We start from the raw sequence: 23,291 nt of genomic DNA, 5'->3' as shown, positions 1-23,291 counted from the left end.
ACTCATAGAATGAACATGCATAAAATATATATATATTTTTTAAATGTAATTTCATGTTCTAGCTAACTAACTCTTTCAAGGTATTGTGTGGGTCGACTGTCTCCCTCTTTCCACAGTAATTGACACAATATGAACCATATTATGCTCTACCACTGTGTTACTAGCCTCCGTGACCTCCTGTTCTCCTGTGTAGGATGAGGAGCGGTTTAAAGTGTCGTCTGAGTTTGAGGAGGGTAGAGATAAGTGTCCGTATGGACCTGCAACAGGCTACACTGGCTTCATCGTGGGTAAAACAACCATCCTTAGACCCTATATATATGACTAGTGTATATCCTTTATTGAGATGTGTTCTGTCACCAAACATGGGACCAATGTTTCTGGCCAGGTGTAGATGCACATAAGTACAACAAAAAAGAACACACATTTTAACACACATTTTTGGGGGGCATATTATTCACAATTTAAGTTTATGCTCAATGCTAATGTGTCATACTTATTCTGCAATGCAAACTTATCAATAACCATTGCTGTTCCTGTATTGGTCCAGACCAGCAGATGTACACAGCGTCTCAGTATGAGTTCCGGTGCTCTCCGGACATCCGGCGTAACGACCCCTATCCCATGGTGAGGACAGAGGAGGCACCCACACGCTGGTTTCATGGTGAGTTCCCTGGGGCTAGAACGGCTCCTCTCAAAGAACCTATACCCATAGCCTCTTCCCTCTGATTGTTTTTTTGGCCAGTATGTTCCTTCCAATGTTTATTTTCATGCTCAGGTCACCTGGTCTTCAAAGAACCCTGCCTTGACTATAGCAGCGCCTTCTGTTCTGCCTCGTATTAAAGGGATATGTTTTATTTCCGTGAAAAGTCATGTTTTAGAGTGGATAATTCCCGACTCTCAGTGTGATTCTGTGTTCCCCAGAGGCTGACTTTGTGGGCAGTGCCCTGGTGAGGGAGAGTGAGGGCAGTACTACCAGAGATGACGATAAAATCTACTACTTCTTTACCGAGAAGAGCCAGGAGCAGACACCATACTACAGCCACATTAGAGTGCCACGGGTTGGACGAGTCTGTAAGGTGAGGAGAGGGTGAGGAGGGTGTGGGTTGGGAGGGAGGGTGAGAAGAGCCAGGACCAGACACCATACTACAGCCACATTAGAGTGCCACGGGTTGGACGAGTCTGTAAGGTGAGGAGAGGGTGAAGGTGAGAAGGGAGAGAGATGTGAAGGAGAAAGGGGTGAGGGTGAGAGGGGTGAGGGAGAGAGGGGTGAGGGAGAGAGAGAAAGGGGTGAGGAGAGCGAGAGAGAGGTGAGGAGGGAGAGGGAGGTGAAAAGGGAAAGGGGGGTGAGGAGGGAGAGAGGGGTGAGGAGGGAGAGAGAGGTGAGGAGGGAGAGAGGGTTGAGGGAGATAGAGCTGAAGGGAGAGAGAGCTGAAGGGAGAGAGAGCTGAAGGGAGAGAGAGAGGGTTGAGGAGGGAGAGAGGGGTGAGGGAGAGAGAGAGACTGATGAGGAGGGAGAGAGAGGTGAAGGAAGAGAGGGGTGAGGAGGGAGAGAGAGGTGAAGGAAGAGAGGGTGAGGAGGGAGAGAGAGGTGAAGGAAGAGAGGGGTGAGGCTGGATGGGGTGAGAGGCTGTGGGCAGTGGGAACTGACTTACTGTAGCAGGGAAAACTTTTAGGACAAGTATCAAAGGATCAGTATCAAAGGATCTGACAGCACCCGGTCACCATATCTGATTCTATTGAGCTGTGTGTGTGTGTGTGTGTGTGTGTGTGTGTGTGTGTGTGTGTGTGTGTGTGTGTGTGTGTGTGTGTGTGTGTGTGTGTGTGTGTGTGTGTGTGTGTGTGTGTGTGTGTGTGTGTGTGTGTGTGTGTGTGTGTGCGCTTCTCAGCAGCAGATAATGCTCTCAACCACAGAGGGATGACTAGTGTCTATCACCACTCTCAACAGGGTTGCTAATGAGCTGTCACAGAGCAATGGTGTTTCTAGGCACACTCCCATGGCTATGCTCTCGTCTCACGTCTTCACAGAGCTGCAGATTAAGAAATTAAACAACCTTGGAGACATGATAATCTCCCTTGACCTCCTTTAAACTGTGCCCAAGAAAGGCATGTTTTCCAGACTCAGTTTGTTGTCCATGTCGGAGCGCTAACTTTAGTTCTCCTCCTCTTTGTCCATTCTCTTCATCCTCATCTTCTCCCCTGTTCTATCATCCTCCTCTTCATAACCTACTCTCCCTCCTCTTACTCCCCTCCCATCATCCTCCCCTCTTCTCCCTCTCCTCTCCTTTCTCCCCTTTTTTCATATCGTTCTCCTCTCCTCCTTTCTCTTCTCTACCCTCCCTCCCTCCCTCTTCTCTTCTCTACCCTCCTTCACCCTCCTCCCCCCTCCATCCTCCTCCTCCCTCTCTCATAGGGAGATAGAGGAGGTCTGTTGACCCTCCAGAAGAGGTGGACATCATTCCTAAAGGCCACACTGGTGTGTTCGCTGCCAGAATACAACTTACACTTCAACGTGTTGAGGAGTATTTACACGCTGCCGGGACACACACCTCACGACACACTCTTCTACGGCATCTTCGGTCCCGATTGGTGAGTAGTAGTAGTGATAGTAGTACTATAACTTTATATTGAGAGGAGAGGAGAGGGGTATTTTTAATGAATCTAGTGTTTGTGTGTGTGGCGCATGGCGCTTGCAACACCAAGGATTGTGAGATTGATTCCTGCTGGGGCCACCCATACGAAAAGTGTATGCACGCATGACTGTAAGATGCTTTGGAAAAACGTGTCTGCTCAATAAAATATTTGAAGGGAAAAATGGTGGTAGAAACAGACAGGCAAGGAGAGAGAGAAGCGAGAGAGAAGAGACAGGATGTTAGCTGGGTCCAAGGGAAAGGTGTGACAAATGCAGAGATTGATGGAAAGAGATAGAAAGAGAAACAATTTGCAAGGGAAGAGGGGTATCAGGAAAAAGGAGGAAGTGGGGGCAGGAGAGTGATCAAGACAGAGAGGAAGGGAGAATCTGCCCAGATCTGTAGTGACAGTGCAAAGTATTCAGATCCCTTGACTTTTTCCAATTTTTTTTACATTACAACCTTATTCTAAAATGGATTAAAAAAATGTTTTTAAAATCTATTACTTGACAGATCATACACGTAATGTTAGCTAGCAAACCAGCCAGCCTACGTAAGCTAACTAACAGTACGCTTTAACCTGTTGAGGTGTAGGGGGCAGTATTTTCACGGCCGGATGAAAAACGTACCCAAATTAAACTGGTTACTACTCTGGCCCAGAATCTAGAATATGCTTATTATTAGTAGATTTGGATAGAAAACACTCTGAAGTCTCTAAAACTGTTTGAATGGTGTCTGTGAGTATAACAGAACTCATATGGCAGGCAAAAACCTGAGAAAAATCCAACCAGGAAGTGGAAAGTCTGAGAATTGTAGTTCTTCTTTTGAATCTCTATCGAAACTACAGTGTCTGTGGGGTCACGTTGCACTTCCTGAGGCTTCCATTGGCTGTCAACAGCCTTCAGAAAGTTCTTTCAGCATTCTCCTGTCACTGGGCAGAGTATAGGAGCTCAGTCAATCAGTGGACTGCCTGGGGACAAAGGGACTGGATATGCGCGATCCCGTGAGCACGCCGTTCCTTCTTTTTCTTCTTGAATGAATATGCTATTGTCCGGTTGGAATATTATCGCAATTTTACGTAAAAAATACCATAAAGATTGATTTTAAACAGCGTTTGACATGCTTCTAAGTACGGTAATGGAACATTTTGACTTTTCGTCTCTGGTACCGCACTTGCGCGTCATTGGATAGTGCTCTGTACACACGAACAAAACGGAGGTATTTGGACATAAATATGGATTATTTGGAACAAAAACAACATTTGTTGTGGAAGTAGCAGTCCTGGGAGTGCATTCTGACGAAGATCAGCAAAGGTAAGAGCATATTTCTAATACTAATTCTGAGTTTAGGTTGCCCCGAACTTGGCGGGTGTCTGAATAGCTCACCGTGATGGCTGAGCTATGTACTCAGAATATTGAAAAATGTGCTTTCTCCGTAAAGCTATTTTAAAATCTGACACAGCGGTTGCATCCAGGAATAGTCTATCTATAATTCTTTAAATAATTGTTATATATTTTGTCAACGTTTATGATGAGTATTTTTGTAAATTGATGTGCACATTCACTGGAAGTTTTGGTGGGAATACATATTCTAAACATCACGCGCCAATGTAAAATGCTGTTTTTGGATATAAATATGAACTTTATCGAACAAAACATACATGTATTGTGTAACATAATGTCCTAGGAGTGTCATCTGATGAAGATCGTCAAAGGTTAGTGCTTCATTTAGCTGTGTTTTGGGTTTTTGTGACACATGTCCTTGCTTGGAAAATGGCTGTGTGGTTATTTTTGTCTATGTACTCTCCTACCATAATCTAATGTTTTGCTTTCGCTGTAAAGCCTTTTTGAAATCGGACAATGTGGTTACATTAAGGAGAAGTGTATCTTTAAAATGGTGTAAAATAGTTGTATGTTTGAGAAATTTGAATTATGACATTTTGTTGTTTTGAATTTGCCGCCCTGATATTTCACTGGCTGTGTCCCGTAGGTGGGACGCTAGCGTCCCACATAGCCCATAGAAGTTAACGTGCATTGCAATGAAAATGACTTTCTGACAAAATTAGAAACGTTTAATATCTTGCGAGACTCTCTTACCCATATACATGGATAAACGCTTCTCCCTCTCTGTCACGGATGCCATGGTTGCCCTTAGTTTGAAGATATAATCTGGAGACAGGTGTTTTTGCAGTTCTTCGTGATATCGTTCAAAAAGCAACGTTAGAAAGGATTACCTACACATACTGAGCAGCTCATGTTATAGACAGAAGCGGGCTAAATGGCAGACCAATCCAAAGTCATCTCTCGGCATGTCCCTCCCACTCATTATCTCAGCCAATCATTTCTAGCGGGAAGGTTTCTGTCTTTTTTAATTCATATTTACAGATGGTTTGTTATTAAGGCACATGGAAGTTCACACATTCCAGAAGGCATTTCTGCCCAAAAACGCATTTTGATATAAAAATATATAAACAATAAACGTTCAAATGACTCTCCTGTGTAACAGTTCCGTGCGACATATGCATAGTTTCCTGAGTCACATTTGGTGTTTTGTTGATGGTGGTGGAAAACGCTGTGTCAGGCGCCGCTCCTGAATCTTCCATAAATGTTTAGTTGGGTTGAGACTCTTTCAAAGTCACTGAGATCTCTTCTAGCCATGGTAGACAAAATAATGGGCAACTGGGCATTTTTATACATGACCCTAAGCATTATGGGATTTGAATTGCTTAATTAACTCAGGAACCACACCTGTATGGAAGCACCTGCTTTCAATATACTTTGTATCCCCCATTTACTCAAGTGTTTCCATTATTTTGGTAGTTAACTTTAGTAGCACAGCTCTGGTCACCAACTCTCCCTCCCCCCTCTCTATTTTTTCCATTCCTTCTTTTGTTTACCTCTCCTGCTCTTCTCTCCCACTCATACCTTCTCTTGTCCTTCACGCCTACACTTTTCTCATTTTCCCTCCCTCTCTCCACCTCTCTCTCACTCTCCTTTCTCTCGTTCTCCCTCCCTCTCTCTACACCTCTCTCTCCACCTCTCTCTCTCACTCTCCTGTCTCTCCTTCCTCCTCTCTCTCTCTCTTGCTCCCTCCCTTTTTACTTGTCAGACGATACGTACAACTTTTCTTAATTAGCTTTTCTTGATTAACATTTCTCTTTGTCACCCACACCCCCTGCTCTCTCTCTCCTCTCACCTGCCTCTCTCTCACACTCTCCTGTCTCGCTCCCTCTCTCTTTCTCTTCTCTCTCTTCACTCGCTCCTTCTCTCTCCTCTCTCCTCCTCTCTCTGTCCTTCTCTCTCTCTATCATTCCTTTCAACTCTGCTACATGAGTCTCTGATCTATTTTAGCTGTCACTATGGTAACATTTAAGGTTTACTGCTGTGTGTGTGTGTGTGTGTGTGTGCGTGCGTGCGTGCGTGCGTGCGTGCGTGCGTGCGTGCGACCGACCGACCGACCGACCGAGGTCAACGAATAAATCCAGATGGACAGAGAGGTGTTTAATATTGTATCAGTGTGACGTGTTGTTCTGTAGTGTTTACAGACCATGTCCCTGGAGAAACCAAGCTAGGAACTCTCCTGGATGGGAACAGTCACTGTTACCTCTTCACCAGACCTGGGTTCAAATAGCATTAGTTTTCTCTCCAATATTTTAGTTATTCTTGATTTAGTGACTTAGACCAACAAGTGAAAACCCATTGTTTTTATGTGGGGTATTCTAAACCGTTTAACTTCTATGGGCTACTGCGGGACACAGCCAGTGAAATATCAGGGCGGCAAATTCAAAAACAACAAAATATCATAATGAAACTTTCTCAAACATACAACTATTTTACACCATTTTAAAAATAGACTTCTCCTTGATGTAACCACATTGTCCGATTTCAAAAAGGCTTTACAGCGAAAGCAAAACATTAGATTATGTTAGGAGAGTATATAGACAAAAAATAATCACACAGCCATTTTCCAAGCAAGGTAATGTGTCAATAAAACCCAAAACACAGCTAAATGAAGCACTAACCTTTGATGATCTTCATCAGATGACACTCCTAGGACATTATGTTACACAATACATGTATGTTTTGTTTGATAAAGTTCATATTTATATCCAAAAACAGCATTTTACATTGGCGCGTGATGTTCAGAAAATGTATTCACACCAAAACGTCCGGTGAATGTGCACATCAATTTACAAAAATACTCATCATAAACGTTGACAAAATATATAACACTTATTTAAAGAATTATAAATGGACTACCCCTGGATGCAACCACTGTGTCAGATTTTAAAATAGCTTTACGGAGAAAGCACATTTTTCAATATTCTGAGTACATACCATCACGGTGAGCTATTCAGACACCCGCCAAGTTCGGGGCAACCTAAACTCAGAATTAGTATTAGAAATATGCTCTTACCTTTGCTGATCTTCGTCAGAATGCACTCCCAGGACTGCTACTTCCACAAGAAATGTTCTTTTTGTTCCAAATAATCCATATTAATGTACAAATACCTCAGTTTTGTTTGTGCGTACTGATCACTTATCCAAAGGCATAACGCGCGAGTGTGGAACGAGAGACGAAAAGTCAAAATGTTCCATTACCGTACTTAGAAGCATGTCAAACGCTGTTTAAAATCCATTTTTATGGTATTTTTAACGTAGAATTGCGATAATATTCCAACCGGACAATAGCATATTCATTCAAGAAGAAAAAGAAGGAACGCGTGCTCGTGTGACTGTGCATATCCAATCCCTTTGTTGCCAGGCAGACCACTCAGTGAATGAGCTCCTATACTCTGCCCAGTGACAGGAGAAGGCTCAAACCACTTTCTGAAGGCTTTAGACAGCCAATGGAAGCCTTAGGAAGTGCAACGTCACCCCACAGACACTGTAGTTTCGATAGAGAATCAAAAGAAGAACTATAATTCTCAGACTTTCCACTTTCTGCTTGAATATTTATCAGGTTTTTGCCTGCCATATGAGTTCTGTTATACTCACAGACACCATTCAAACAGTTTTAGAGACTTCAGAGTGTTTTCTATCCAAATCTACTAATAATATGCATATTCTAGATTCTGGGCCAGATTAGTAACCTGTTTAATTTGGGTAGGTTTTTCATCCGGCTGTCACGTCCTGACCAGTAAAACAGGTTGTTTGTTATTGTAGTTTGGTCAGGGCGTGGCAGGGTTTTGGGAACGACCTCCAATTAGAAGCAGCTGGTTGTCGTTGCTTCTAATTGGAGGCCATATTTATATGGGTTTATTTTCTCTTGTGTTTGTGGGTGATTGTTCCATGTATAGGCAAGGTTACCTTACTGGACTGTCATGCGTTTTCTTGGTTTGTTTCAGTGTTCACGTATGAATAAAAAATATAACTATGGACACTTACCATGCTGCGTGTTGGTCTGATATTTCTTACTCTTCATCAGAAGATGAAACGTATGACACAGGCCGTGAAAATACTGCCCCCTAGCCCAGACAGGTTAAGGCAGTGTAACTGTTAATCATATAAACATCTTCGTGTGTGTGTGTACTATAGGAAGAACGTGAAGATATCAGCAGTGTGCCGGTTCTCTCTGTCTGAGGTCCAACGGGTCTTTGACGGACCCTACATGGAGAATCAGGACTATGGAGCCAAGTGGAGCGAGTACACTGGAAAGGTCCCTGACCCACGACCTGGATCAGTGAGTATCACACACACAAACACACACACACTTGGTATTTTGCTGTCCGAGCGGACTCCTGTATAACAGGCCCAGTCAGTTTAATTGATTTAAAGTTTCCCCTAATCTCTCTATCCCCTTTATCCTCAGCATCCCAACATCCAATATATTGAGTCTGAGAGAGGGAGAGAGGAAGAGAGAGGGAGAGAGAGAGAGAGATTTATAAAAGCAGAGTGAAAAACAGAGGTAAACTGGGAAGGAGAGATGGAAAAAAGATTATAGAACTGCGTGGCAGCTTCTTGGATGAGGATCAAACGGAACGAGCTTATGTCATTGAAAGCCATTTCCATGGCGATTATCGCCGGGCCAAGACTTGGCAACGGTTATAATGACTTATTATGGGCTACAAAGCTGTGACTTCATTAAGGAGAGGAGTCGTGATCTACAGTAGTGTCATTTCAACATTGAAAAGCTTTATTCCCACTCTCCGGGTCGAGCTGTAAAATGAGGCAGAGAGGACGGTTCCGGTTCTTAACTGTAGAGACAGTGTCAACGCCTCTTATCAAAGTTGGGGTAGTAATCTCACAGAGGACAAAGTTAGAGAAGTTGTAGCCTTAGTCAGGTGGAGAGGGATAAGCAGCCTACACAGATACACACACACACACATACTGACTTCAACTCATAGTGACCTACTATAAACTATGAACTATAAACTCAATGAGGGTTTGCCTTGTATACTGTAAACTCTGAACTCACCTGCTATACTGTAAGGGAGGGCTATATCGCCCACTCATCTCTCTCCATCCATCTATCCGTCCACCCACCCATAATATATAATGATAAAATATATACTGAGCCTTCAGAAAGTATTCACCCCCTTTACTTGTTCTTTACCATTCGGCCATCAGATTTGCCACCAATGCTCGTTCTAGGACACATCACTGCACTCTATACTCCTCTGTGAACTGGTCATCTCTGTATACCCGTTGCAAGACCCACTGGTTGATGCTTATTTATAAAACCTTCTTAGGCCTCACTCCCCCCTATCTGAGATATCTACTGCAGCCCTCATCCTCCACATACAACACCCGTTCAGCCAGTCACATTCTGCTAAAGGTCCCCAAAGCACACACATCCCTTTTCAGTTCGCTGCAGCTAGCGACTGGAACGAGCTGCAACAAACACTCAAACTGGACAGTGTTATTTCAGTCTCTTCATTCAAAGACTCAAACATGGACACTCTTACTGACAGTTGTGGCTGCTTTCCATGATGTATTGTTGTTTCTACCTTCTTGCCCTTTGTGCTGTTGTCTGTGCCCAATAATGTTTGTACCCTGTTTTGTGCTCCTACCATGTTCTGCTGCTGCCATGTTGTGTTGCTACCATGTTGTTGTCATGTTGTGTTGCTACCATGCTGTGTTGTCAAGTGTTGCTGCCTTGCTATGTTGTTGTCTTAGGTCTCTATGTAGTGTTGTTTCTCTTGTCGTGATGTGTGTTTTGTTCTATATTTATATTTTATTTATTTTGAATCCCAGCCCCTGTCCCCGCAGGAAGCCTTTTGCCTTTTGGTAGGTCGACATTGTAAATAAGAATTTGTTCATAACTGACTTCCCTAGTTAAATAAAATAAATAAAAAAATAAAAAATAAAAATAAAAAAAATAATATATATATATATATATATATATATATATATATATATGTTGTTTTACAGCCTGAATTCAACATGGATTAAATGTATGTTTTTGTCACCCATCTACACACAATATCCCATAATTACAAAGTGAATGCATGTTTTTGAAATTTTTGCAGATTCTTTTGAAAAGGAAACAAATAAATATCTAATTTACATAAGTATTCACACCCCTGAGTCAATACATGTTAGAATCACCTTCGGCAGTGGTTACAGTGGTTACAGCAGAGTCTTTCTAGGTAAGTCTCTAGGAGCATTGCTCACCTGGATTGTACAATATTTGCCCTGTAAACTTGGTTGTTGATCATTGCTACGCAGACATTTCCAAGTCTTGCCATAGATTTTCACGCCGATTTAAGTCAAAACTGTAACTAAGCCACTCAGGAACATTCAATGTTGTCTTGGTAAGCATTCCAGTGTAGATTTGACTTGTGTTTTAGGCTATTGTCCTGCTGAAAGTTAAATTTGTCTCCCAGTGTCTGTTGGAAAGCAGACTGAACCATGTTTTCCTCTAGGATTTGCCTGTGCTTAGCTCTATTCTGTTTTCTTTTATCCTAAAAATCTCCCTAGTCTTTGCCAATGATAAGCATACCCAGAACATGATGCAGCCACCACCATGCTTGAAAATATGAAGAGTGGCACTCAGTGATGTGTTGTGTTGGATTTGCACCAAACATAACTCGTTGTATTCAGGACATGAAGTTAATTTCTTTGCCACATTTTTTGCAGTTTTACTTTTGTGCCTTATTTCAAACAGGATGCATCCTTCTCACCCCCTCTTCCCACATGTTTCCAGTGTATTACAGACCAGTTGAGATCCAGAGGTATAAACTCCTCCACCTCCCTGCCAGACGACGTGTTGAACTTTGTGAGGAGACACCCTCTGATGTCCCAGCAGGTCATGTCTACAGAGCAGCGCCCCCTGTTGTTCAGGAGGACCACAGACTACACCCAGCTGGTGGCTCACAGGGTGGAGGGGCTGGACGGGCAGAACTACCATTTACTGTTCATGGGCACAGGTTGGTGTGGGGGGGTATGAGGGAGTGTCTCGGGGGTGGCTGTACATGCGTTATGCTGTGTTTACATGCATGGGATTTGTTTTTGTCATCCCAGTAAAGTAATGGAACAGACTTCAAACCACATGTACAGTACATCCCATTGTATGTGTGTGTGTGTTGTGACCCTGTATCTGTCTCCTGGTCCAGACGATGGCTGGCTGCACAGAGCTGTAGAGGTCAAGGGTCATCTACACATCATAGAGGAGCTACAGCTGTTTGACCAACCACAGCGTGTGGATAGCCTGGTTATTTCACATACACAGGTACACACTCACAAACGGACATGCAGGCACATGCACGGAGGGACTCTCTCTCTCTCTCTCTCTCTCTCTCTCTCTCTCTCTCTCTCTCTCTCTCTCTCTCTCTCTCTCTCTCTCTCTCTCTCTCTCTGTCTCTGTCTCTGTCTCTGTCTCTCACAAACAATAATATCAAGGTTTGTTTTGTTTAGTGATCTTCTAATTCAAGGATATTTTCAATAACACAGGCCTCAACATACCCTCCCTCCCTCCATCCTCTAGATGAGTGTGTATGTAGGTTCTCCCTCTGGTGTGGTCCAGCTACCTCTCTCCACCTGCAATAGGTACAATTCCTGTTACGACTGTATCTTCTCCCGGGACCCATACTGTGGCTGGGATGGACAGGACTGTTTGGATATCACAGCACAGACTGACAGGTGAGAGTGTGGGTGGGTGGGGGGGTTTAATGCACTGTGTGTGGTGGGGGGAAGGGGTAATGCAGTATGTGTGTGGGGGGCAATGCAGTGTGGGGGGATAATGCAGTGTGTGGGGGAAGGGGTAATGCCATGTGGGGGAGGTAATGCGGTGTGGTTGTGTGCAGGGGCAATGCAGCATGTGTGGGGGTAATGCAGGGTGTGGGGGAGGGGTAATGCAGTGTGCGAGTGTGGTGGGTAATGCAGTGTGGGGGATAATGCAGCAGGGGGTAATGCAGTGAGGGGTAATGCAGTGTGTGCGGGTTAATGCAGTGTGGGGGGTAATTAAGTATGCGTGGGGGGTAATCCAGTGTGGGGGGGTAATGCAGTGTGGGGGGGTAATGCAGTGTGGGGGGTGATGCAGTGTGTGTTGGGGGTAATGCAGTGGGGGGGTAATGCAGTGTGTGTGTGTGTGTGTGTGTGTGTGTGTGTGTGTGTGTGTGTGTGTGTGTGTGTGTGTGTGTGTGTGTGTGTGTGTGTGTGTGTGTGTGTGTGTGTGTGTGTGTGTGTGTGTGTGTGTGCAATTGATGACAGGCTAACAGTGTCTCCTCTCCTCAGGTCTAACCTGACCCAGGACGTCCTGTATGGGAACAGAGGATGTGACAATGGTACACAGACAGACAGACACACACAGACAGACAGCAATGATAGGAGTTGCGTTAGGACTAGACACTGGTCTCACTATAGTAGTAATAACACATGGATTTCATATGGCTAGCAAAGGTTTACATTGTTTATAGTTTAGTCCAGTCCTTCCCACCTTGAAGATAAAGTAGGATGGTTTCAAGGTGATTCTGCACACTGAATGATGAAAGGAAATCTGAAGTTAGAATATGCAGAAATACCATCAAATTGTTAGAATAAATATTTATTTATATTTATGCAGCATCCTCATTTCCATAGCATCTATAATCAAATTTACTTTACATTATACTTCACATACTAAGAAGTTAGAAAATACTTTTTAGCATTTATTTTCATATGGGAGAATGTAACATATTGGGTTTTTCATGCACCAATGATTTTAGAGTCATATATGCAGTTTGGGACCCAATATTTGCATCGCGAAAAATATCACCAAAATACAATCAGGAAAAATGTTTTATGCTATATTCATAATAAATGTAGCAATTACAGTATATGACAAGGTATCAACATTTCCACCTCTTTCATTGTCAATAATTACATTTTGCCCATATTCTTGATTAAGAATGTTAATAAACTCACTTGTTTGAGACCACAAAATAACCCAACATAGTGCTGCTAATAGCTTTATACTGAAGATACTGTGACTGGAGAAAAACCTTTCAGAGTTGAAATTATATGAAAAAATCAACTTTCATTATCATCATAGGGCAGCACACAATTGGCCCAGCGTCGTCCGGGTTTGGCCTGGGTAGGTTGTCATTGTAAATAAGATTTTCTTCTTAACTGACTTGCCTAATTAAATAAAGATTAAATAAAAATAAATAAATACAAATCATTTCTACACACTGTCTACCTGGTTTAAGTCGTTGAAGTTCAGTGTCTGTTCTGAGGTCTATAACAGTTAATCAGACTTATTAACTGTTCTGAGGTCTATAACAGTATATCACAGTGTTATTAACTGTTCTGAGGTCTATAACAGTATGTCACAGTCTTATTAACTGTTCTGAGGTCTATAACAGTATGTCACAGTCTAATTAACTGTTCTGGGGTCCATTACAGTATATCACAGTCTTATTGTGCTAAGATATTTATTTTGTATGTGGGTTGCCATTCTTTCAGAGCCGATCCAGCACCGGAGCCGGTCTGTAATGGTGGGAGATGACGTGCTGCTCCAGTGTGAAATTAGCTCCAATCTGGCAACCCCAGTGTGGACTCTGGACGGGTCAGAGTTGCAGGGCTATGGCCTGGACTCTGGCTTCAGGGTGGGCACCGATGGCCTCCTGGTCATCGAGTCCCAACCGGAGCAGAGCGGCGAGTACACCTGCCACGCCCTTGAGAACGGCGTCCGGGTTGCTGTGGTTAAGTACTCTGTGACGGTACGTCTAGACATGCCACACCCCCCTCCCCCACCCATCGACCCATCCCAAGACCATCCCTTCTACCCTCCTCCTCCACCCCTCACCCCGCTCTTCCACCCCTCACCCCCTTCCTCTGAGAGGCCCCTGCCACCCTCTCCCCCAGCCCCTCCCCCCCCTACCTCAGAACTGCCAGCCCCTCCCCCGGCCCCTCTCCCCCCCACCTCGGAGCTGCTCTCCCCCAGGAGCATGGAGGCTATGTACCTGTCCCTGATCACCATCCTAGGAGGTGTGTGTCTGGTTCTCACCGTGGTCCTCCTCTACCTGGGCTTCTGTCTGCGGGGCAGCCACAGGGGGAAGTACTCTCTCCGCGCTGCCGCCGCTGCAGCCGCAGCCGCCTCTGCCAATCACACAGACAGGAAGAGGAAACATAGGAAGCAGCAGCAGAAACGCCGCAGTAGCTCCGCCCACCTGGATCTCAAGACCATCTCCAGCCACTGTAATGGGAACGGGATCTGTAATGGGAACGGGATCTTTAATGGGAACGGGATCTGTAATGGGAACGGGATCTGTAATGGGAACGGGATCTGTAATGGGAACGGGATCTGTAATGGGAACGGGATCTGTAATGGGAACGGCGTCTCCAAACAACCGGGGAACGGTGACACGCACAAAGGGGGCTTCTTCCAGATCGTCCCGAGAAAGAGCCAGTCGTCCCCCAACAAGGACCCCCCTCCCCCTGCCCCTCCTCTCCCCCCACCCCCTCAGACCCCCCACACCCCCCTCAACCAATCAGAGTGTGACTTGCAAGACTTCCCCAGCCCCAACGGCCTATCGGCGACATTACCCAGCGTCTTGCGGAGGATGCACGGTAACAACTACATGTTGTTAAGACAGAGTGAGGCGGAAAGCAGCTCCCCTCTCTGCCGCTCCTTCACTGAGGAACTCAACACGATCCTGGAGAAGAGGAAGCACACACAGCTGCTACCAAAACCGGACGAGAGCTCTCTGTAGTAGAGGGAACACCTCTCTATGTCAGGGAGGTAGCTCCCCCTGTGGTGGGAGAACTGAACTGGGCCCATTAATATTGTCCATTTAGCAGACGCTTTTATCCAAGGCGACGTACATCAGTGAGTGGCCATTGGTGGTGCAGAAGAGATCCTTTGTGGATGACCCATGCTGCTCACAGAGTAAAATGTTTTTAAACTAGCCTGGACTGAATTATGAGAGAAGGAGATGTCCTGCTTACATTTTTTTGGACCACTGAAAAGGGACACACATCTGGTTGGAGTATCAACTGTGTTTCAAAATAAACTATTTCTGCACACTATTCGGCCCTCCTATCGCTATCCCCTGTTTGACACCCGAAGCCATGGGTTACAGTGAGTACACACATAAGAGAGACAGAGAGAACCTACCCCAGCTCAGCAGAGCTCAGCAAGCTAGACCTAACCCAGCTCCAGTCAATACACCTCAGTCTGGATCAATAAAAGATGAGCCCTGGAGGGGGTGATTCAAGGGGCAGGCCTCAAATCTCAGCCCCAGATTAAGGCTCCTCGCTGGGCAGGACACGAGGGGCGGGGACCCTGGAAGTCTCAACACAGCCCATGATAACAAGGAAGAAGAGGAGGAAGAAGAAGACGCTCATGGGAATATGAGTTCTTGTGAAGTGTGCCAATGACTTGACTTGATTTCATATTGGACATTGAGGGCAAAATGTGTTTTTATTCTTAGAAGTTTGTAAATTATGTGAATATTGATTACAATGGTAACACAAAATGTAATAACCAAATTTGAGTAATATTATTAACACATATCAACTCTTAACCCTAGACAGAGAGAGTAATCCAATGAAAATACCCTCTATACATTATTTTTGTGTAATAGGAAATTGGACAGTATTAACCGTTTTGATGAAATGTAAATGCCGTTTCCTTCAGACATTCCCTGGTTATTATGTACTCAACTCAATGGACACTACAAACACATCAGGACTATGAGAGATTCAACCCCATCTGAGTAGGAGCCAATGGATTACCAGAATCCATACACTGCTGTCTCTCTCTCTCTCTCCTATCCAACCACAACTTAATGGGTCTGAACTATGGTTGGAAAATAGGTCTGAACTCTATCACGACATCACAGCTCGGCCACAGAGGACCAGACATCATGTACACCTGAGGTAACCAGGCTAAGTTTTGTTTTCTGGCAGTTGGTTGGTTTTACAGATAGGCAGACAGACAGGCAGACAGACAGATATCGTGGCCAGATAGTGACATCCAGGGGAACTCTGTCCAGTATGTTTTCCTCTTTTCTTTGAGTGTTGGTTGTGAGGAGTAGAGAGGGTAGAGTAGAGTAGAGAGGGTAGAGTAGAGAGGGTAGAGTAGAGAGGGTAGAGTAGAGGGGGTAGAGTAGAGTAGAGGGTAGAGTAGAGTAGAGAGGGTAGAGTAGAGTAGAGAGGGTAGAGTAGAGTAGAGAGGGTAGAGTAGAGAGGGTAGAGTAGAGAGGGTAGAGTAGAGGGGGTAGAGTAGAGTAGAGGGTAGAGTAGAGTAGAGAGGGTAGAGTAGAGAGGGTAGAGTAGAGTAGAGAGGGTAGAGTAGAGTAGAGTAGAGTAGAGTAGAGGGTAGAGTAGAGTAGAGTAGTGTAGAGTAGAGTAGAGAGGGTAGAGTAGAGTAGAGAGGGTAGAGTAGAGTAGAGTAGAGAGGGTAGAGTAGAGTAGAGAGGGTAGGGTAGAGAGGGTAGAGTAGAGGGGGTAGATTTCAGTGAAGCAGAATAAAAACATCAAAAGGCTGCAGGTACAGGGAACGGAGAGGAGATGAAACTAATGTACACCATTCTCTGAATCTGATGCTCTTTCTCCATTTCTCTCTCTTTCTCACTCTCTTTCTCCACTCATGCCTTCTTTTCTCATAATTACACATTTTATTTTTCTGCATCTTTTCTTCCTCCTCCCTCTCCCTCATTTCCTGCCTCCCACATCTCGTGTCCTGCCTTCCTGCTCTCTCCTTCCTGATCTCGTGTCCTGCCTCCTTCCTCCCTCTCCCTCATCTCGTGTCCTTCCTCCCTCATCTCGTGTCCTTCCTCCCTCATCTCGCGTCCTGCCTCCTTCCTCCCTCTCCCTCATCTCTTGTCTTTCCTCCCCTTGCGTTCACTAGCTATGTTTCCATTAACTTGTCCAGTGATTTTTTGTTGTTGTTGTCGACATTTAGAAAGTTGGCATAGAAAATAGATGTGATAATTGCCTGCTAGGGTGAATTTCCATTGATCTATTTTGTGTGGATAAAAACAGCTAGACGTAATGACGTCACACCTAAAAAATCTAGTGTTGAATAAAAATGCAGTGGTTGAGGTGTTTCCATTACCCATTTAGGCAAATTGTGCATTAATAAATTGGCCACAGCCTGTATGCCCTCCACCTACACTATATATACAAAAGTATGTGGACACCCCTTCAAAATAGTGGATTCAGCTATGTCAGCCACACCTGTTGCTGACAGGTGTATAAAATCGAGTACACAGCCATGCAATCTCCATAGACAAACAGTGGCAGTAGAATGGCCTTACTGAAGAGCTCAGTGACTCCCAACGTGGCACCGTCATAGGATGCCACCTTTCCAACAAGTCAGTTCGTCAAATTTCTACCCTGCTAAAGCTGCTGCGGTCAAGTAAGTGCTGTTATTGTGAAGTGGAAAAGTCTAGGAGCAATAACGGCTCAGCCGCAAAATGGTAGGCCACGCAAGCTCCCAAAATGACTAAACTGATTGCAGTAACCCTAGATTGTAGCTAGGATGGGGAGAAGTCTGTCCATAATAAAGCGCTGCTCTACCTTTTTAACAACACTATCAACAAGGCAGGTCCTACAGGCCCTAATTTTGTCGAACCTGGTCAGGTGCCACAAAGAGGGACTTAGGAAAATTACAATTGGCTCAGAACAGGGCAGTACGGCTGGCCCTTAAAAGTACACGGAGAGCTAACATTAATGACATTCATGTCAATCTGTCATGGCTCAAAGTGGAAGAGAGATTGACTTCCTCACTACTTGTTTTTGTAAGAAGTGTTGGCATTGACTGTTTAAACTACTAGTACACAGCTCGGACACCCATGCATACCCCACAAGACATGCCAACAGAGGTCTCTTCACAATCCCAAGTCCAGAACAGACTATGGGAGGCACACAAAACTACATAGAGCCATTACTACATGGAACTCTATTCCACATCAGGTAACTGATGCAAGCAGTAAAATCAGATTTAAAAAACAGGTAAAAATACACCTTATGGAACAGCGGGGACTTTGAAGAGACACACACAAAGGTACAGACACACGCATACGCACACAAGCGCTAGCACACGCACTCTACACACACGTACTGTACATTGTAATATTGTTGTATGGGGGTATTATACATTTTGTATAATACCACCAGGAAGATTTTGGATCCTCGGTTGCAACACTCCCAACAGAATTCCGAACTTTCTCTGGAAGCAATGTCAGCACAAGAACTCTTCATCGGCAAAGGGTTGCTACTTTGAAGAATCTCAAATATAAAATATCATTAGATTTGTTTTAACACTTTTTTGGTTACTACATGATTTCATATGTGTTATTTCATAGTTTTGACGTATTCACTATTATTCTACAACATAGAAAATAGTAAAAAATTAAGAAAAACCCTTGAATGAGTAGGTGTGTCCAAACTTTTGACTTGTACTGTACATACAGTCACAGTGTGGACGACGTCGTTGATGCGCTCATTGATGAAGCCAGTGACTGAGGTGTTATACTCCTCAATGCCGTTGGATGAATCTTACCTCGTCTTACCAGACGTAGCTTCTCTGTCCTGCCTATGCACGGAAAACCCAGCCAGCTCTATATTGTCGGTGTCTTCGTTCAGCCACGACTCAGTGAAACATAAGATATTACAGTTTTTAATGTCCCGTTGGCAGGATAGTCTTAATCGTAGATCATCCAGTTTATTTTCCAATGATTGGCCAATAGTACTGATGATAGTGGTGGTTTACCCACTCGCCTCCGAATTCTCACAAGGCACCCCAACCTAATTTTCTCCGTCTTTTCTTCACGAGAATGACAGGGATCAGCTCTGGAGAGATATTACCACCTACGGCTGCAAATATCGAGGCGGCTTATTCTAATGCTTACCCAATAAAAATGCACAAAATCATCAATTTGGCACATTATTGCACACATGTAAGGCTACACATCATGGCATACATGGAGACAAATCTTAGACAGTCGCCTACAAGCAGCAAAATATGGTTGAAAACACCTGTAGCCTTTGTTTTATGCATTCATCTCAGTTTTCATTTGAAGCATATTTTTATACGTCGCTTGTTTGTATCAATTGCAAAGACATTGGCAAATTCATATTTGTAGTCAACTTTTGTTCTGAAGTTATCAGCCTCACAGAAAACCGCTCGACTATTTAATGATGCTCCGACAAACGTTCTAACGATGAACTTAGCCTTAAGATGCTTTTGGTAAACCAGGCCCTGGACAGGTCTGTGATTTAGGTCTGTGATTTAGGTCTGTGATTTAGGTATGTGATTTAGGTCTGTGATGTGGGCTGGGGAAGCAGTGAATTGAATGTTGCAGTAAATTCTAAAAGGCTATAGATGGTTGGAGACCAAACCTCACCAAACTGGGCAAAAACTGGTTGAATCAATGTTGTTTCCACGTCATTTCATGTGATGACGTTGAATCAACATGGAAAACAGTTTGGATTTGCAAAAATTGAATTTCGTCTTTTTTCTTTAACCAACTTTTAACCTACGTTCAATCACATGTTCAGTTTTTTGTTGATTTCACATTAAATTCACATTAATTGACAACTCAACCAAATGTAAATCAAAAGTAGACGTTGGACTGATGTCTGTGGGACCATGGCATTACTAGAGGAGATGAAGGAGAGACAAACCAACACAAGCCATTAGAGAAGCCTTCGTTAAGCCCTATCCAGCTAGTCTCTAAATGTAGTGAGTGATGAGACAAGGTGACAGTTAGTTATTTACTTAGGTAGGTAGGCTATACTCCCAAGGGGAACATGTTAAATGAGGGTTTGGGATCTACAAATGATTGGAGGATATGTTTGAAGAGCTACGGCCAGCTTTACACACACACACACACACACACACACACACACACACACACACACAGGGACAGCTCTGATGCTATCTATAGCACTGTGCTAGCTTTCAGCTATTTAATTTTTTTTTTATCTCTTTAAGCAAGTTATTTCTGTTTCCCATACCTACTGGTGACACATCAAAACAACACCAGGAAGTGAACACAGTGTAGATATCTGTTTCTGACTCACTGATGTCTTGTTCTTCCACAGGCCTGAGAGATGCTGTCTAGTTTGGGGCCTGTCTGTTTGAAACAGATCTTGCTAACTTCAACTCCAGACATTCTCAGATATGGTGTGATGTCTGGTACCGTGACACTAATATCTTGCCCACCGGGAATAGCTTCAAAATGTCTGAATAACTTTGAAGAGTCACTGTTTGGAATCAAACACAGTTCCAGTACCATTGGAAGACCAATTATAATCCAGAGCGACTGAGGAAACAGTCAAATCATCCATTCTACAACAACCAGTATGCTCTATCCCATGTTAACCTGAGAACTGGATACCTCAGTAAGTAATATAGGCCAGAGTACAGTACAGCTACTCTCTGTAACTGGTATACTCCTGTGCAGTTCATCACAAGAGCAAACTGGGGAAAGGGGCATTTAATGGTTCTGGTCTTCACATCAAACAACTCTGCCCTCTCTGTAGTCCTCTCTGTAAGGATGACAAACTATGACAAAATGGATGCTTACTAATCATGATCCCCATCCTAACTGTTGCCAGGTTTTAAAACTATTGGCACTATTAGTGCCACTATGTTCTTTTTAAGTAAAAAAAAAATACATGTATTGTAATTTTGTTCTATGTTGCTATTCTATTGCCAGTGTTGTTGTTTTGGTGCCATTTGTAAGAGGCATTGATGTGGGTGTCTAGTCCACTAGTGTTGCACTAGTAATCTAATAACATGGTAGAACAACAGGGGTCTCCAACTCTGGTCCTGGAGACCTACGGGCGGTGCAGAATTTCTTCCAACCCGGCACTACCACAGCTGATCCAACTTATCATGGTCCAGAGTCAGACTGAAGACTGTGATGAATTGAGTGTGTTTAGTAGATATGTTATTGATTGGTTGGAGCAAAACCCTGCACATGCAGTCACTCTCCAGGGCCGGAGTTGGAGAACCTGTTGTTGAAGCATGGTATGTTAGCTAACAGCATGATGAACAGAATACAACATCACAACCATAATGTGACAGATGATAAGACTCTTCAGTCTGGCCCATTCATCTGGGTTTGCTTAGATAAAGTTCCCCACAGCTCGTTAAGCAACTTCCACAGCATTCATCATTCCGTCTTTCGTTCGCGCTCTCTCTATTGCTCGCTGTCTCTATCTCCGTCTCTCTCTCTCTCTCTCTCTCTCTCTGTAATATTATGAGTATTAAGTCCAATTCAGACACAAGATGTCATCCTGCTTTACTAACAGTAAGACATTGAGTAGCAGCTCACCAGTGGAGGCTGCTGAGGGGAGGACAGCTCATAATAATGTCTGGCACAGAGTGAATGGAATGGCATTCCATTCACATGGAAACCATGTGTTTGATGTTGTTGACACCTTTCCACTGATTCCGCTCCAGCCATTACCACAAGCCCGTCCTCTCCAATTAAGGTGCCGGCAATCTCCTGTGCAGCTCACTGACTTCTGGTTCATTTAAATGTAATTTATCTGAGTTGAAATTCTAATAAACAATATGTTTCAAACTCTTCTGTGGTTTATCATTGCTTATAACTACCACTGTGCTCTAGTCAACCCATATCCATCTGTCTTAAGACCTGTATTGCAGTGTATCAGTTAATCAGTGAACCTCCAGGTAGTGAAGCATTAAGGAAGGAAGGGAAGGAAGGAAGGAAGGAAGGAAGGAAGGAAGGAAGGAAGGAAGGAAGGAAGGAAGGAAGGAAGGAAGGAAGGAAGGAAGGAAGGAAGGAAGGAAGGAAGGAAGGAAGGAAGGAAGGAAGGAAGGAAGGAAGGAAGGAAGGAAGGAAACACGGCCCTAGGTTTTACATCAGCTAGGCTCAACAACAGCTAGGCTCAACAAGCCAGCCAGTTAACATTGACAAACACTCAGTGTGAGGGAGGATTACATGAGTAAAGTATTGGAGGCCCAGGTCTCTAGAGAGTTGCCTGCCTGGGGTAGACAGACACTGACAGCTGTATAGAGAGTGATACTGAAGAGGCAGTCATCTGGGTCCGTTTCCTAGGAAACGACTTGGTTAGCATCCAGCCTCTACTCCCACAAATCACTGGCTACACACCACACACACACACACACACACACACACACACACACACACACACACACACACACACACACACACACACACACACACACACACACACACACACACACACACACACACACACACACACACACACACGCTGTCTCAAGGTGGTTCTGTTTGTGTTCTGGGAAACATAAACATCACGGTATAAAGCATTAATAATAACTGTGTGTCTTGTTTAGTGGACGTTTTGGGACTCAGTAAACAGTGTGTTTCTGTCACAGTTTAGTGTTCTAGAGACATTGTGTTTCTGTGACAGTTTAGTGTTCAAGAGACATTGTGTTTCTGTCACAGTTTAGTGTTCTAGAGACATTGTGTTTCTGTCACAGTTTAGTGTTCAAGAGACATTGTGTTTCTGTCACAGTTTAGTGTTCTAGAGACATTGCCAAAGGCAGCAGCTAAGAGAAATCACAGCGACTGAAACAGACTACCTTTGTAGATCTAGAATAGATTCCCCAGGTCAGTGGAGTTCTAAGGTCAGTGGGATGTGCACCACCTGGGGATCCCTAAGGAATGTGCACCACCTGGGGATCCCTAAGGAATGTGCACCACCTGGGGATTCCTAAGGAATGTGCACCACCTGGGGATCCCTAAGGAATGTGCACCACCTGGGGATCCCTAAGGAATGTGCACCACCTGGGGATCCCTAAGGAATGTGCACCACCTGGGGATCCCTAAGGAATGTGCACCACCTGGGGATCCCTAAGGAATGTGCACCACCTGGGGATCCCTAAGGAATGTGCACCACCTGGGCATTCGTAAGGAATGTGCACCACCTGGGGATCCCTAAGGAATGTGCACCACCTGGGCATTCATAAGGAATGGATTGAGAAAGACTATAGATTTAGAACCCTCTCCTAGAGTCAGAAGTGTGGGAGAGGAGGTGGAACAGGTTGTATTACTTTGTTGGTTACAGGGAGTTCAACTGTCATGAAGGTGATTCTGAATCCTTCCTATAATATTCCATCTATTCTATTCTTCACATCTCTCATTATTTTCTGTTCTCTATGCTGAGGCCTTGGGCGGCTGCATCGCTGTCTCTGGAGACTGGGTAAACAACAAAACACACACGCTTCACTTGTTACACACATACACAGAGATGCACACACACACATGAA

General features: G+C 44.2%; 1 protein-coding gene across 1 annotated transcript in view; it reads left to right on the top strand.

Annotated features, from left to right (window-relative positions):
- LOC106577257 (semaphorin-4G) overlaps positions 1-21,597 on the top strand; it is a 39,729-nt gene extending 18,132 nt beyond the window's left edge. The window contains exons 6-17 of the mRNA XM_082965462.1: positions 194-287; positions 548-661; positions 922-1,076; positions 1,115-1,186; positions 2,411-2,586; positions 8,165-8,309; positions 10,776-10,998; positions 11,185-11,300; positions 11,556-11,710; positions 12,305-12,354; positions 13,514-15,931; positions 20,105-21,597. Coding sequence (XP_082821588.1) covers positions 194-287; positions 548-661; positions 922-1,076; positions 1,115-1,186; positions 2,411-2,586; positions 8,165-8,309; positions 10,776-10,998; positions 11,185-11,300; positions 11,556-11,710; positions 12,305-12,354; positions 13,514-14,763 — 2,550 coding nt within the window. The 3' untranslated portion in view covers positions 14,764-15,931; positions 20,105-21,597. The remainder of the gene's footprint in view (positions 1-193; positions 288-547; positions 662-921; positions 1,077-1,114; positions 1,187-2,410; positions 2,587-8,164; positions 8,310-10,775; positions 10,999-11,184; positions 11,301-11,555; positions 11,711-12,304; positions 12,355-13,513; positions 15,932-20,104) is intronic.
- Positions 21,598-23,291: the final 1,694 nt, after the last annotated feature.

This window comes from Salmo salar, chromosome 18 (genome assembly GCF_965601325.2).
Source record: "Salmo salar chromosome 18, fSalSal1, whole genome shotgun sequence".
Taxonomy (NCBI): Eukaryota; Metazoa; Chordata; class Actinopteri; order Salmoniformes; family Salmonidae; genus Salmo; species Salmo salar.
The sequence above is the reverse complement of the archived record's forward strand: the minus strand, read 5'-3'. Positions and strand labels throughout refer to the sequence as shown.